The 16,232-nt window shown below is 46.1% G+C and overlaps 1 protein-coding gene and 2 long non-coding RNA genes across 7 annotated transcripts in view; 2 read left to right on the forward strand and 1 right to left on the reverse strand.

The window, feature by feature from the left end:
- The window catches only part of LOC133353013 (CUB and sushi domain-containing protein 3-like), a 639,938-nt gene that overhangs the window by 61,646 nt on the left and 562,060 nt on the right, over positions 1-16,232 (reverse strand). For all 3 annotated transcript variants that reach the window (XM_061569078.1, XM_061569077.1, XM_061569076.1), the window contains 2 exons: positions 11,339-11,516; positions 2,366-2,511 (listed from right to left, as the gene is read on the reverse strand). In XM_061569078.1, coding sequence (XP_061425062.1) covers positions 2,366-2,511; positions 11,339-11,516 — 324 coding nt within the window. The remainder of the gene's footprint in view (positions 1-2,365; positions 2,512-11,338; positions 11,517-16,232) is intronic.
- LOC133353014 (uncharacterized) lies at positions 583-2,480 on the forward strand. The gene is made up of 3 exons (XR_009756316.1): positions 583-914; positions 1,323-1,512; positions 2,345-2,480. It is a non-coding gene; the product is annotated as an uncharacterized LOC133353014 (long non-coding RNA).
- The window catches only part of LOC133353015 (uncharacterized), a 49,210-nt gene continuing 35,477 nt past the window's right edge, over positions 2,500-16,232 (forward strand). Inside the window, exon 1 of one of the 3 annotated variants that reach the window (XR_009756318.1) lies at positions 2,500-2,630. This is a non-coding gene — a long non-coding RNA (uncharacterized LOC133353015). The remainder of the gene's footprint in view (positions 2,631-16,232) is intronic. The other 2 variants (XR_009756317.1, XR_009756319.1) reach the window with 2 other exon arrangements.

Consider the following 16,232-nt stretch of genomic DNA (forward strand, 5'->3'; position numbering starts at 1 on the left):
CACCCTCGTGGGCCACTCCGTCCTGTCATGCTGCCACGGACGCAGCCGCAACTGGGACCACCCCATGTCCACCCGCCAAGGTCACACGGCACCTCCTCCCCTGTGTGAGCCGCCGGTGTTCTGCGTGCGTGCACTTCGAAGTGCACCTGGCTTGGCACAGGCACCGTGGTGACGTCACCGTCACTTAGTGGCGAATGGCGGGTATTGGTGTTTGTGTGCGTGCATCGGTGTGGGGAACGGTAGTTTTGTGGTTGGCGTGCCGTGCTTCGAACCTGGCAAACCGAGTTCAATTCCTGCTCACGGCCCACACAGGTTGACGATTGTCTAATTTGGTGCTGGGCCTCACCTAAGTCGACACAGCCTCAAATGAGTACCTGGTGTGGTGTGTAAACATCGCAACGAGGGAGACAAAGGTGGTCGAGCGTGGTGCTGGCCACCCACCCCCTCGTGTATTGTGCCGGCCGTCATAGGTGCTCGCTAACGGCACTTGTCCCAACAACAGTCTTTGCTAGGCATGCTGCAAACTTGTGTGCCACGGGCTGCGTACACAAAGGACACAAACCTTACACAATCCGTCAGGCCCCAAGCTTCCTTGCAGATGACGTGCTGGCTCTTAGCGCGCGGCTAAAGAAGCGCAAGCTGGAAACGTTTCATCTACCTCGCGGAGGGCAACCGTCTGTGAAGGGTGCGTTCGCCCGCCACGGTTGCTTTCGGTTAAAATTCCAGACTAACATCCGTCAACGTTGCCCCCTTCGCTTTCCAGGCCGTCGTTCGTGCGATTTAAATTCCGCGGGCAGCCCCCGTGAGCTCGGCCTCGCGGCCTCCCGGCCACTGCATCCTGGCATTGGCCACATCTCACAGAAAACAAAGTAAAGCAGCCTGGGGATGAGTTAAACACTCGCCATGAAACCCAGGTAAAAAAAAAAAACCACAACATAATAATAATATATTGCACACCGAATCCCAGATTTAAATTAGTATTTTTTGAGTGCTATTTGATAATCTATATTTAACTTAATTTGTCTTAGAATTTAATAATATAGCGATTATTTTTGCTAGCTATTCTTTATTTCGCTCATCTGTTGTTGTTTGTATTTTACTGTGACTTGTTGCGTACGTCGGAGTAAGTGGAGGTGTTGTTTTGTTGTTGTTGTTGATGAAACCCGATTGGCTCACAAGGTCATTCAAAGTGAACTTAAAACTGAACATTGAAGGTAACTCAAATAATAAATAAATAAGCACCAAGACCATCGTGCCTTACGAACTAAAAAGATATAGCCAAGACAAGCTACAACTGCGCGTGTGTCTGTGACGGTGTGAAGGTGCCTGCCTCTACTCACCATGCCACCTGTCTCTATGTAACCAATGAAGACCCCGATTGATGCCTGCCTAATGCTGACATGAGCGGCGAGTGATGTCTGATGCGGTCCTGGTCCCGACCTCATCAACCCACACTGATGCGCCATAAAGGTCGGCCACACAACCACGATGGCCGACACGGACGTGAGGGAGGTATTCACCCACATGTTGATTGACACGGGAACATGAATTATTGTTATCATTATCACAGTTACGCACACATTCATGTACGTATATTGAACTTCTTTCGCGATGTACGTAGCCAACCGTGCTAATCGGAGGTGTGGATAACACGCACGTATTACCAATGGTTCATTAGCACGGTTGGCTATGTACGGTGCGAAAGAAGTTCAACATACGTACACACACACGTACACATGCATACGAACAACACAAGCGTGAAGCGCAATTGCGTCATACGTGGTCTCCTGCGTGACGACCAGAGCTCATGGGCCAAGGCAGCACTCTTGGTAGTCTGATCACGAAGAGCCGCTGGTGGAGAAGTCGCTGTGGAACTTCACGAGGACCTGGTGAGAAAGTGCTGCGCAAGCCGACTCCAGCGCTGGTGTTGGAGGGCGACTGCCTCCAACTGCCCAGTAGCGTCCTTCACGAGCCTCCTCCACTGAGGCCGATCTTGACACCGCTGGTACCAGTCATCGGCAAGTCCACTCAGCTCCACGTCCTCCTGTACCACATCACTCCATCTCTTCTCCCAGCCCGTGCCGCGCCTGTCTAGCCCCCTCGATCCGGCCGAACAAAAGCTGTTTAGGCATGCGGTGGCTGGGCATGCGGGCTACATGACCCAGCCAACGCAGCCTTGCCTGCCGGAGGAGCTCACTGATGGGACTTTGCCCAGATCTTTCAAGGATTTGTGAGCTCCTCACACAATCCAGCCAGACATATGTACACACACACGTACACATGCATACGAACAACACAAGCGTGAAGCGCATTGCGTCATACGTGGTCTCTGCGTGACGACCAGAGCTCATGGGCATGGCAGCACCTTGGTAGCTGAGCACGAAGAAGCCGCTGGTGGAGAAGTCGCTGTGGAACTTCACGAGGACCTGGTGAGAAGTGCTGCGCACCGACTCCAGCGCTGTGTTGCCACTGAACTGGCCCAGTTGCGGAGAGTCCTGGTCCGGTCCATCCCTGAAAGCGTCAACACAAGCGACCACCGTCATCGTCATCAGCGTCGTCGCGTTCCACGTGCTCGCTAAGAGGCGTCCGCACCGCCTGAGCCCAACCTGCAGCCAGCCAGGAGACTCGAGGTAAAGATAATTTTTTTATAGTGAACGATTATTATTACGATAATGCTGGATGTTTATTCTGTTACGGGCTTCATGTGTAATAATATCTGGGAGTACACAAACACATATATATTCAGTGGTTTCATTTTAATAAAACATATATAATCAGAAGGCTAATTTCACTCACTTGATTAATAATTCATTATTTCTATTAATCCACACAAACTCAATAAACCTGCTTACATTACCAAGTAATTTGCATTTAAATGGAATTGAAAGTTTGCCAAACTGCCTCCAAACATTGTTAATGTCAAGACTACCCAATCACATACGAAGTGCTAAAACACGTGGAAAAGGGCTGACCAGCCATGCAAGTTAATATCCCAGAAAATTAATGAGGAATAATTGAATAAATTGCCAAAATAGATATTAAAATATACATGAAAGATTGAACAAGCAACTTCAGTAATTAAAACCCAAGTTGTGAAATCTAGAGAGAGACCCATAATCGCGATGACAATTGATCATAATGCCACCTACACAGGTTGAGTGATGTACACAATTTTAAGGCTATTATGGATGGTTTAACCCACAGCTGCACCTTCTTAATGTAACAGGTGCGGTTATGTCTGTGATAAGTCGTGCATATGATCGCACCCTCTACTGACAGAACGTGCTGGGACTGGGATTGTGAACTTCCTATTCTTCTTTCGTATGGCTGATGTTGATGCAGAGCAAAACAACTACAATTTCACATTCAGATGGTTAAGCCAGATAACCGGGTCAGGAGTAGCGGAACGTATCGCCGTGATATCTCCTTCGTATTGGGCACGACGGTGGTCTCTCTCCCCATGGTGGCATGGATGTTTTTCTGGGTCCTCCGGTTTTTCCGTCCACATTTAGAAACATGTGTTTAGAGTATTTGGCTGCAATAAATTTCCACGCGATAAGCCACTTCGTTGAGCTATCATTGTGGCCAGGTCGCTTTTGAAAAAGAGCCGTATAGCTCAGTGGGCCTTACCTGGTAAAATCAAAAAAATAGTTTAATAGTTTTCGTATACGTGGATCGGGCATTGCGTCGCTATATGTTGTACTCCGGCCTGTTCTGGATGACCACAGTCGCACGCTGGAGAGTTTTTAATTTTCCAATTGTGCATCAGGTATCCACACCTACTGCCATGGGTCACGATTGGCGAAGTGCAAATGGGCGGCGCGTCAACGGACGCACTTAAGTGGGCATTACTTTCAACACAAAGCCGCCACGTGGGGGCGCCGAGGAGAGAGGGGCGTGCTGTGGGCTGAGTCGTGACCCGGGGGAGATCACGGGCACCGAGGGTGTGCCAATTCAGGCCCTGGTGCGTGTGCAAATAAACGGGCGCCACTCTGGTTAATCACCATCCTATAGGAGCCACCCTGCGTGCAGTGGCGGGCGTGTGGGAGAGTACGGCAACACGAGAGAGAGAGAGACCGAGCTGGAGGGAGAATACGAGGCGGAGTACGACGGAACTATGATGGTCGGATTGAATGAGAACCACCACTGAGTTCTCGGTGATGATCACGGCCAGAGGAGAGAGAGAGAGAGACGCAGTGGTTACCTCAGCAGCAATAACAAAATACATAACACAGGTTTTTTGGGTAAATATATATTTACGCAATCTAACCCCAAAAAAACCTGTATTTTGGATGTTATTGATTGCGAAAGCCTACTACGTGTTAAACAACTATAATAGAGGGTTTTTTGGGTTAAATCACGTAAATATATAAATGTGTCGTTAAACCTGCCACCACCCGACACAGCCAACTAGTAAAGTTTGTCACGTAAACAGAACGTGGAAATTCGTCACTAGTACAGCACACCGGTGTGTTGGAGAGCCAAGCCACAACATTTACAATCTGAGTACGGTGACAGCCAGAATTGTGGAGAAGTCCACCTGTTTCGTTCCTTATGTAGAGGCGTAGATGTGGTGACCACACTTCTGCACTCTTGAGTCAACGTACATTATGCATGCGTATTATGCGGGCCCAGTGATATATTTATATATTTATAATAAACGTTTTTGGGTTAGATCACGTTAATTATAAATGTGTCGTAACCCTCCACCACCCGACATGGCCAATCAGTAAAAAAGTGTCACGTTGATAAAAGATAAATAGTTCACTACTTTAGCCCACGGGTGTGTTGAAAAGTGAATCCACAACATTTACAATTTTTGAGTACGACGTTTCGCTGGTAATTACATCCAGCATCATCGGGCAATTTGCCAGAATGGTGAAGCCCTCACTTGCGTAAATCTATATATTTACGCAATTTTTGGGTTAAATCGCATAAATATAGCCACGTGTAAATATATTTACATATTCTAGATTTGAAGCTTTCGTGACTGCAAGGATTCATATTCTTAGGGTTTTTCGGTAAAGTCACGTAGGTAAAACATTAAAATTAATAAAAGTAAAATAAAATAAAAATCACGACGTTTCGGAGGCAACACAAGCCTCCGTCTTCAGGTGGAACCGTCACAGCCACGACAGCTGTTCAAGTAAATGAGAGATTACAAGAGCTACCACTCCGTATATATAATGGTTGGAGAGGGGGGGAGGGCCAAGTACGGCACACTTTTTTATTAATATAGTAAGGTGAGGCTTCTTCTTAAACTTCTTCTTAAGCCTCACCTTACCATATTAATAAAAAAGTGTGCCGTACTTGGCCCTCCCCCCCTCTCCAACCATTATATATACGGAGTGGTAGCTCTTGTAATCTCTCATTTACTTGAACAGCTGTCGTGGCTGTGACGGTTCCACCTGAAGACGGAGGCTTGTGTTGCCTCCGAAACGTCGTGATTTTTATTTTATTTTACTTTTATTAATTTTAATGTTTTACCTACGTGACTTTACCGAAAAAACCTAAGAATATATTTACATATTTCACACGAACACAATTGAAGACAATTGCCAAATTGTGGATACTTTCTGATTAACGAAATGGAAATTCCAAGCGAACGAAATCTCACGACGGCCAGACGCGCCGTGAGATCATCAAACGAGAAGCCACACAGGAGGCTGAGGCGTCTTCATCCGCGACAACGTCACGGTGTCCCTGCAGTGCAGCAGCAACGCCTCCACCCAGGGGCGGTTTCTTCATTAGGGCGATTGGGCGACGCACCACCAATGTCATTCAACCACAGAGTCACGCTAGCTGTCACTGTGCCTCTGGATATAGTCCAATCAGCGTCATGCTACGTTCTGTGGAGTACCGCCTCTTTTTGGGCGATTTCCCTCCAGCTGAGAATCGCCCCGAGTGGCCCCATAGACTTACATTCAAATATGTTTTTTTTCTAACGGGGGCGCTGCAATGCATTCTCTATGGCTTCCGGGAGGGCTCGCCCTAACGTGCTTACGTCATCATACGTGCTTACGTCATACGTAAGCACGTTTCATCCAACAATATAATTTGTTGCCACCTAGTGGAATCTTTAATAAAAAAAAACTTGAGTGGTTTGTTTTAATAGTGAGTATAGAAACAAACAAGATGTATTGTAAGAGTCACTTTATTTTTCATTAATATTAAAGAAGTGAAGTTGCCTTTACATGCTTAAGCTGTTAATTTATCCATTGCATGGGTGGACCTTATCCTTATCAATCATCCAGACATTTGCCCCCCCTGAGAGATTTTGCAGGAGCCGCCACTGCCTCCACCATCGCCTCGCCACTCATTGCAACATGCAGCAGATCTCTTGGTGAGTTTCCTTATCAACCAGTTTAAGTCATAACTGGCTGTGATGTTCCCATCCTACCACCTTCCGATGTTAGTTGTTATTTTCGACTCTCTGATTTTACATGAACAGGTTCAATTTCTCACTCAAACACAGCCACCTCGCTCGCCCGGCTCGAGCGTTCGCTCTGCGATCTCCCATCAGCATGCTAATCTCTCACATTAACATGCTAATCTCTCACATTAACATGCTAATCTCTCACATTAACATGCTCATCTCTTACATTAACATGCTAATCTCTCACATTAACATGCTAATCTCTCACATTAACACGCTCATCTCTCACATTAACATGCTAATCTCTCACATTAACATGCTAATCTCTCACATTAACATGCTAATCTCTCACATTAACATGCTAATCTCTCACATTAACATGCTAATCTCTCACATTAACATGCTCATCTCTTACATTAACATGCTAATCTCTCACATTAACATGCTAATCTCTCACATTAACACGCTCATCTCTCACATTAACATGCTAATCTCTCACATTAACATGCTAATCTCTCACATTAACATGCTAATCTCTCACATTAACATGCTAATCTCTCACATTAACATGCTAATCTAATCTCTCACATTAACATGCTAATCTCTCACATTAACATGCTAATCTCTCACATTAACATGCTAATCTCTCACATTAACATGCTAATCTCTCACATTAACATGCTAATCTCTCACATTAACATGCTAATCTCTCACATTAACATGCTAATCTCTCACATTAACATGCTAATCTCTACATTAACATGCTAATCTCTCACATTAACATGCTAATCTCTCACATTAACATGCTAATCTCTACATTACATGCTAATCTCTCACATTAACATGCTAATCTCTTACATTAACATGCTAATCTCTCACATTAACATGCTAATCTCTTACATTAACATGCTAATCTCTCACATTAACATGCTAATCTCTTACATTAACATGCTAATCTCTCACATTAACATGCTAATCTCTCACATTAACATGCTAATCTCTCACATTAACATGCTAATCTAACATGCTAATCTCTTACATTAACATGCTAATCTCTCACATTAACATGCTAATCTCTCACATTAACATGCTAATCTCTTACATTAACATGCTAATCTCTCACATTAACATGCTAATCTCTCACATTAACATGCTAATCTCTCACATTAACATGCTAATCTCTCACATTAACATGCTAATCTCTCAAATTAACATGCTAATCTCTCACATTAACATGCTAATCTCTCACATTAACATGCTAATCTCTTACATTAACATGCTAATCTCTCACATTAACATGCTAATCTCTCACCTCAGGCGCCCGCCGTGGAGGCCTCTCAACAATCTTACATCATCATGCTCATTTTTACTGGGCAGCTCTTTGCTTGCTGGAAAAACCCACCACCGGCGCAGTTGCTGCCCACCACTTACATTAACACTTGGGCTACGCCCATTTCAAACCTTTTTAAACAGGTTAACTTTAGAAGCTAACCCTCTCTTCCTGATGACGAACGCTTGTGTTGAGATCGAAACGTCGTAGTTTTTTATTTATTTTCCTTGAACCTATCTACATGATTTTGCCAAAAGACCCAAATAATATTTTTATTTAAAAGAGTTAATTAATTTAGTTTTCAATCGTTTTAATATTTATGTTTCTTATTGTTATTTTTGTATCGTGAAAAGTGATATAGGTGTATATGTTTAGGTTATGAGAAGAGTTTGGAACGACTATCTGGAACACAATCCGGATTTTTTAGTGATTAAATTAACGGGAAGAGCCGTTGCGATTTAAGAAATCTCGTTTTTAATGCTTGTTTTGGGAATAACGTTTGTTTTGTGAATAACGCATCTTTTGTGAATAATGCACCTTTTGTAAAATCGAGGAACAACACGGATCATCAAAACATTTAAGATGCTGCCCTGTGATTACTTGCTCACGCCACTGCTGGCAAAAGGCCTCCCTATTCGAGGATCCTCCAAGAGAGCCACACGAGGGGTGGTTTTGGCCACCTCTTCTTCGCTCACCAGGCTTCATGGTGGAAGAGGCAGGAATAATATAGACTTTACCCCACCACACGTGACTTTCCGATCGACTAATTCGTGGTGCAATTAGTTTTTTTTTTTTAGCTGCTGGGCACACACGGGCAGGACGTTTCAGAAATGTCCGTTCAAAGAAAAGATCGAACCGACAACTTCTGGATTGCTACCCGTTACACCGCAGCAGCATCCGCGAAGCATCACAACTCGAACAAACGAGTCCCCACAAGGCCTACACGAAGGCACTCGACACAAACGTACATCACCTCTGCTGAATGGCTATTGTTCCACGAGGCGGCACAGCAATCTACGGGCGCCTAAACAGATCCGATCTCTGTCGTCGACCACGGCAGACATCGCGCAGAATGTCAGTCGCCTTTATTGGTTCCTAAACAAGCAAAAAGAGCAAACATGGTACCGCTCCTCTGCAATGTGCACTCCATGCTTCAACGCTCAACAGCGAATCAGCGGACGCGTTCAAAAGCAACAGTGGGACCGGCACGTACCGCAAAGTTGGCACATCCCCCGTGCACCTCTAGGCTAGCGAGCGAGGGGGCAGCAAGACAGTTAATAAACCAATTATTTGACTGCACAGGGAGTACTCAATGTCCGCTCACACATACAAAGCGCACTCAGGCAATTAACCGCCCGTGGCTTTTCACGTCGAGGAAGTTTTTCACAAAAATGCCCCACGTTCAACCGCGACCGGCCATTGGCTCTCGATTAGAACTGTCGATGCAGGAAATTAAAAGTCACAGACAAGCGAAAAAACAAAACTCGCATAACAGACTCGAGAATATTAAGGCCAATGAAACAATACATCTACACCGACATTCACACAGCAAATGCCTGCCTGTTGTTGCGGAAGGTGCTGGGTTACAAGTCGTCTAAATTCCAGTTCTATTCGGGTTTAACATTTTAAGTGACAAATGTTAAAAGTTAAAATTGTCAAAATGATTTAACCACCTCATTTGCTGACAAACTCCTTCGCCTCTACGAGCAATGAGAATGAGCTGCAGGAAATTATTCAAAGAACTTCACGAGCAAGGCTTCAGAGCCAGGCTTAAGGTAAATATGAGTGCCGTGAGTTGCGTACCAATAAGTTCTCTCTATCGTCTCGCTGTTTAGAATCTTTCAGATTTTTCATGCTGCGTTTTTTGATCTTCATGCAACGGCGCTGTGAGTGGCAGATTTCTGGCGGAGAGGCGCCACGAGAATGCAAACAACACAAAAATTACAAACCCCCCCCACGACCCCCCCTCTGGCCTTCGCACCTGATTGGCTGACAAGTGATGACATCACATGTATCCCTCTATTTAATACTGAAACAGGAGGAGGGTTTCTCCACAACTCTGGCTGTCGCCTGATGATGCTGGTTGTTGTTTGTAATTACCGGCGAAACGTCTCAGTACTCGAATTGTAAATGTTGTAGTGGGTTTACTCTCCAACACACAACCGGTGAGCTGAACTAGTAATGAATTGTTTACGTGACAAACCTTATTAATTGGCTGTGTCGGGTGGTGGTGGGTTTAAGGACACGTTTCTATTTATGCGATCTAACCCAAAAAAAACCTCAATTATGGACAATAGCCGTGAAAGCCTCCTGCTAGGTGTTAAACAAAGCGACTTGACGATTTGAGAAGAAATGGAAGAAACAACTCCGATATGTATAAAAATGATCGTTGGTGAAGGCACACCAGGATCCCAATGATGAAATGGAGAAGTGGATGAGAGAAGGCTGGAGTAGTTTGGGAACACAGCAGATTGACTCCACGAAACCCGGTCGTGAAGTGATTTGGGTCGTTCAGCGAGTATAGGAAATACATGTTAAAGGCTTAATTCGTTCCGATGGCTTCGAAAGTTACCCTGTTTCACGTAAAAAACTTACTTAATAATATGTAAACAATGGATATTAATACACAAAGATACTAACAACATTATAAACACATACTATTAAAAGAAACATGATTAATCAATGCATTCATTCATATTTACTGTACCTACAACAGCACGTTGTTAACAGGGGAATGGTGGGTAAGCGAACACATTGGGCACTAGGGAGGAACTACACTACACTATACACTACACTATACACTACACTATACACTACACTATACACTACACGTTAGGCTCTATGGAGGCTCGCCATTAAGCGATTAGTGATTAACAGGAGTGGTCGTTAAGAGGGGTTCTACTATACACTATATACACTACACTATACACTACACTATACACTACTATACACTAATATTGATTTGAAGCTTTCGTGACTCCAGGAATCCATACTCTACTGTACCGAACTTAATAAGGAATGTGCCTCGAGAAGATCTTTGTACATCGGTGGACATTACCAGCTGTGGCATGTGCTTCATGAACACGGACACTGACACGGAAAATGCAATGTCAGTTGTAAAGTGTGAAGGGTATGGAGAGGCCAATGCTAGGAATTCAACTGAGAGAGAGCAGAAGGAATACAACGAAACACATCTCATATATTTATTTTGGTCGCCTTTCTGGGCTACTCCGAATTCTGACTACTCGAGTCTAGATTCAAGAGGTTGCACTGCATATCACATTTCATGACATATACAACTAAGTTCCACTGAGCTATGTAGCTCTTTTTCAGAGGCAGCTTGACCACAAATGATAGCTCAACAAAGTGGATTTTAACGTGGAAATGTATAACAACCAAATACTCTAAATGTGTGTTTCTAAATGTGGAGGGAATAATCGGAGGACCCAGAGAAAAATCCACACGTCCACGCAGAGAGAGAACATTCAAACTCCTACCAAAAATACATGCATCAGGGTCGGGATCGAACCCACATCTTCCTGCGCACTAGGCAAGGCAATTAACATCTCTCCCCACCGCGGCGCCCCAACACGTGACAACAAAGGCTTCGTCTCCGATGCTGGTACACCCACCAGACGGTGATGTAGTCGTAGACAGGCTCGGTGTGCAGCTGCGTGAAGTTGACGAATACGCCGTATCCCAGCGGTACCTTGATGAGCCAGTAGCAGTCCTGAAAGTCCGGGTACTCGTCCGGATACCCCGGAGAGTAAATGGTGCCATTCAGGTCCGTGATGTTTCCTCCGCACATAGCTGGGAGAACGAAATGGCAGCCACGTATCGAATCGTTTCACAATGCCTGCATGCAATCGATTTATGGTGACCCGGCTTGCAAATCAAGGGACCAGAGGAACAGCTGGCCCACTCAAGAGGAGAGGTATGACACGGACACAACAGGAAGGAATGACAGGGAAACATCAAATTAGCACAGTTGGCAATGTACGGTGCGAAAGAAGTTCCACATACATACAGAGAGGAATTGACACGAGTGTGGTGTGCTGATGATCGCCGATAACAGTGGAGGGCTGCAGCTGCCGCAGCTGCCGGTTCGTGGAGCCAGTGGCATTCTCCATGAGGGAGCCGATATTTGGATGCTCGAATGAGCGAGCCCCATTTCCACAGAAATCCAACGCCTTTTCACGATCTCTAAACCCCCAGGCGTAATGGTATATGAAATTCATTTTTTCCCCTTTCCGCGATCTCACTGATAGTACGCGGTGAAAGGTAGGGAATCATTTCCCACATTCTGCTCTCTCATGCGGGTGGTAATCCTCTGGATTGGCCATTATTCAGCTCCCTGCGAGTTCCATGAAGAGTTACGTCAAATGTGATGGAAGGAGGGTCCATGAATCCGTCATTCTTCGGATTGGTTTCAACTCCCTTCTTTTTTTGAACAAAAGAACGTGTAATCGTTGCACGAGCGAGAGGCATCTTATTCAGGAAACCGGAGGAGAATTTATTTCACAACTCTGGCTGTCGCCTGATGATGCTGCATGTTGTTGTAATTACTGGCGAAACGTCACCGGTACTCAAATTGTAAATGTCGTGGGGTTTACTCTCCAACGCACAACCGGTGTGCTGTCATAGTCACGAATTGCCAAATGTTGTTTACGTGACAAACCCTCGCTAATTGGCTGTGTCGGCTGGTGGCGGGTTTAATGACACATGGATATTCACGCAATCTAACCTGAAAAACGTTTCTTAGAATTTGACTCCTGTTTGTCACGTTTAGTAAATGGCATCGCTTATTTTATTCCGAGAGCTGGTTCCGCAACTCGATGACGATGTCCACAGTTATCCGTGTGTGGGAATAATTCCACAGTGCTCGGGCGCAAATCAAGAAGTGGAATTGAAAGCCACGAGGAGTGATCTCTGGCATAATTTGGAACTCTCTGAGCCTCCTTGTCTTCTCTGCTGCTGCGTCTCCCATGTTTTGAATTGGTCCCGTGTTAACGTCCCGAGTGTTTTTTTGTTTACCTAAGTCACACTCTCGCGCTCGAAAAAATAATTCGGATGTCCGCTGCATTTCCCAACGTAGCGACGCAAAGTTAACGCCATTTATTTGTGGGAATCTATTCCCCCCTTGTTTCCGTGAGATTGACGAGACAGTTCGCAGCTGTCCCTAATTTGTGCTGCCCCTTTGCGCTGAAAATAATTGGCGACTAAAGGTCCGTCCGTCCGTCTCGTTGCTTGCACGTGACAGTGGAATCGCAATTCCACGCGGTGTGTCACCCTAAACGCTACGGGGCGGGAAGGGGGAATATCATCTCACCAAGTTGTCCCTCCGGTGTGAGCTTCTCCACGTGTATATTCCTCAAGGTCATATGCAGATCATAACTGACCGCCGTCGCTATCACCATCATCATGGACGAAGGGGCCCCCCTGCCACCCCAAGCCACCACCATTGCTCACGAATTTGCGATGCTACGAATCCGCCTCGCACTTTGCGCGTGAGCTGATTTCATCACCGCTCCATCTCCCATTCCACCCCCCCGGTGGATGTCTCTCTCAGATGCGTTACATTCCTTGACTGTCAGCCACCGTCCCCTTGAAGCCAGCATGCGTCCCGCCCCAGGCCCGCTCACTCTCACGAACTGTTTCAATGATCTCATTCACCTGCTTGTTTGTTCTCTAAGCTCACATGCCCTTCTTTATGTCTCTGAAAGATTGTAACTACGAAAAGAATATATGCGTATAAGAGCATAAAAATCTACCGGTATTATATACGTAAATGTGCAGCCATTTTTGTCATCTAACTGCTAGATGAGGGCCTCCTCACGCTGTGCGGGTTGTTGGGACAATTTGACCATACTTCACCACCTTAATCGGTGTGGGTCAGAGACAGGGAGCATAGACATAGGAGCAGTACGACGAAGCATTTTGCTGCACCGCCCTCTTCTGACAACACAGCAGCCTATAGCACCTGCGTTTGCAGGCCACGCAACTGCTGCAAAGTCCGCACGTGAAATCCAAAACGTGTTCTTTACAGTATCCAACCATTAAGAAGGTAAAACTCGTTTAATTATCCCTTCAGCGATGATGGGTCGTGTTAACCTCACCGCTCCCTCATTGTGTGGAGTGCTCTACCACATTTGAGCCAAGATTCTAATTCAGAGGCCCGGAGTTGTGACCACCGATGCAAAGACAAAGATCCCCCCGTATAGCCTTTAACAGGCTCTTGGGGCAAGTGCTGCTCACGAGCATCTACGAAGGCCGGCACGGCACACGAGGGGGTGGGTGGCCAGTACCACAGTCGACCGCCTTTGTCTTCTTAGTGTCGATGTTAATCAATCAAATTTTATTGGTCGGATACACAGTGAAGCTGATGTTATAGCAGGTGCAGCAAAATTATTAAGTTGTCAGCGCCACAACATTGCAATAGAATGTCTAACAAATAAACAAATAGAAAGACAAATAAAAAATCATGAAATATCCGAGCAAATCCAAATTACCACCAAATAACACTATAACAATAATCCAAATCACAATCTGTGTTTGTTTGCATGAGATGAATGAACACAAATATATACTACTAGCGGTAAGTACCCGGCGTTGCCCGGACGAAAAAGACGCACACATCGACCTACACACACAGACATTGACCCACACACACAAAGGCATCGACTTACACACACACACATATGGACTCACACACAAACATCGACATTAGATACACACACATGGAGTTACACACACAAATCGACGTACACACATACAGCAACTCACACACACACATACATAGACTCTCACACACACATTGACCTAAGCACACATATGCATACACACACATATCGACGAAGACACACACACATGGACTTACACAAACATATGGAGCCACGCACACACATGGACTCACACACACACATACATAGAATCACACACACATTGGCCTACACACACATACATATATGGACTCACACACACAGACATGGACTTTAGATACACAAACAGAGTTACACACACATATCGACTCACACACACACATTGACTTACACATATATATGGCGTGCCTAGCAAGGCGATGTTGAATAATCCTTGCCAGGACCTTTCCCGGCACACTGAGGAGTGAGATGCCCCTGTAGTTGTTACAGTCTGTGCGGTCCCCCTTCTTAAAGAGGGGGACCACCAGGGCATCCTTCCAATCCTGCGGAACCCATCCAGTCATCCAGACTGTTGTTATGATGTCATATAGGGCAGTCTGTGCACAAACGCCACCCTTCCTCAGCATTTCGCTTGTGAGATCATCTCTGCCCGGTGCCTTTCCTGGTCTCAGACTCCGGGTCGCCTTCAGTACTTCCTCAACAGATGGCACCTCAGCCTGCCACTCACAGGGGGTGACTTCTTCCAATATTTGAGGCACCGCAGCCTCAGCAGGGTTATCCCCACTTTTTGCCATGATGTTTTCCTGGCTGAGGGATTTCCCCTCCCCCAGGACCTCACAGAAATGCTCAGCAAATCTGCAAACCTGTTCCTGGAGGTCGGAGATTGGATCACCATTTTTTCCCCTAATGATGGTAATAGGAGTGGCGCTGCAGGTTACTTTTTTGATGGAGTTAAATAGTAATTTGTGATCGCGGGCCACTGAGGCAGACTCCATCTCCTCAGCAACCTGCGACCACCACCCATCCTTGCAGTGCCTTACGGCTCTCCGAACCTCCGAGCGAAGGTTGCGGTAAGGCTCCTCATTCTCTGACGTGGGATGCTGTAGCCGATGAGAGTGGGCCTGTTGCTTTTTCTCAACTATCCTGAAGACCTCCTCTGTCAGCCAGGGTCTCTGGGGAGGTCTGGACCAGGTTCCCAAAGCAGCCATTGTAGCTGCATGAGTCACAGTCCTAAACCTCTGCTCATTTACCCTCGACATCAGGAGGAGTGGGGGACGATGCCAACCCCAGCCGCAAGCGATGATGAAATTCTCGCTTGCAACTTTCATCAGCTAGCTGAGATCAGGCCACTTTAGGTTGGAATGGGGTGCTGGGTGTACACCCACCACCGGAGTGGAAGAATGGCAGGCGCATCTTACAGATGACTAGTCGATGGTCAGAGGGCAGATCAGCTCCACAGTAGGTCCTGGTGTCAAGGACATGGGCTCGCATCCGCTGGTCCGTCACTATGTAGTCCAGCAGATGTTCTTGCTTGGACCCGGCATGCATCCATGATGTTGTGTGGATGCGCCGATGCCGGAAGAGCGTGTTGGTAATTACAAGCCCATGGGCTGAACAAAAATCTAGCAGCCTTCCTACCTTTGTTATTGAGCTGATCTGGCCCATGCCCTCTAATCACTCCAGACCAGGTGCCAGCATCATGACCAACTCGGGCATTGAAGTCACCCAACAAGATGACCCTATCCCGAGAAGCCACTTTAGCCAGCACCTGTGACAGGAGGTCATAGAAGGCATCTGACTCATCGGCTTTGCCTGCATCCCTCCACGGATGTGGTGGGGGCATAAGTAACCACGACCACCACTCCTC

Source organism: Lethenteron reissneri, chromosome 42 (assembly GCF_015708825.2).
Source record: "Lethenteron reissneri isolate LAM-NWPU_2019-01 chromosome 42, ASM1570882v1, whole genome shotgun sequence".
Taxonomy (NCBI): domain Eukaryota; kingdom Metazoa; phylum Chordata; class Hyperoartia; order Petromyzontiformes; family Petromyzontidae; genus Lethenteron; species Lethenteron reissneri.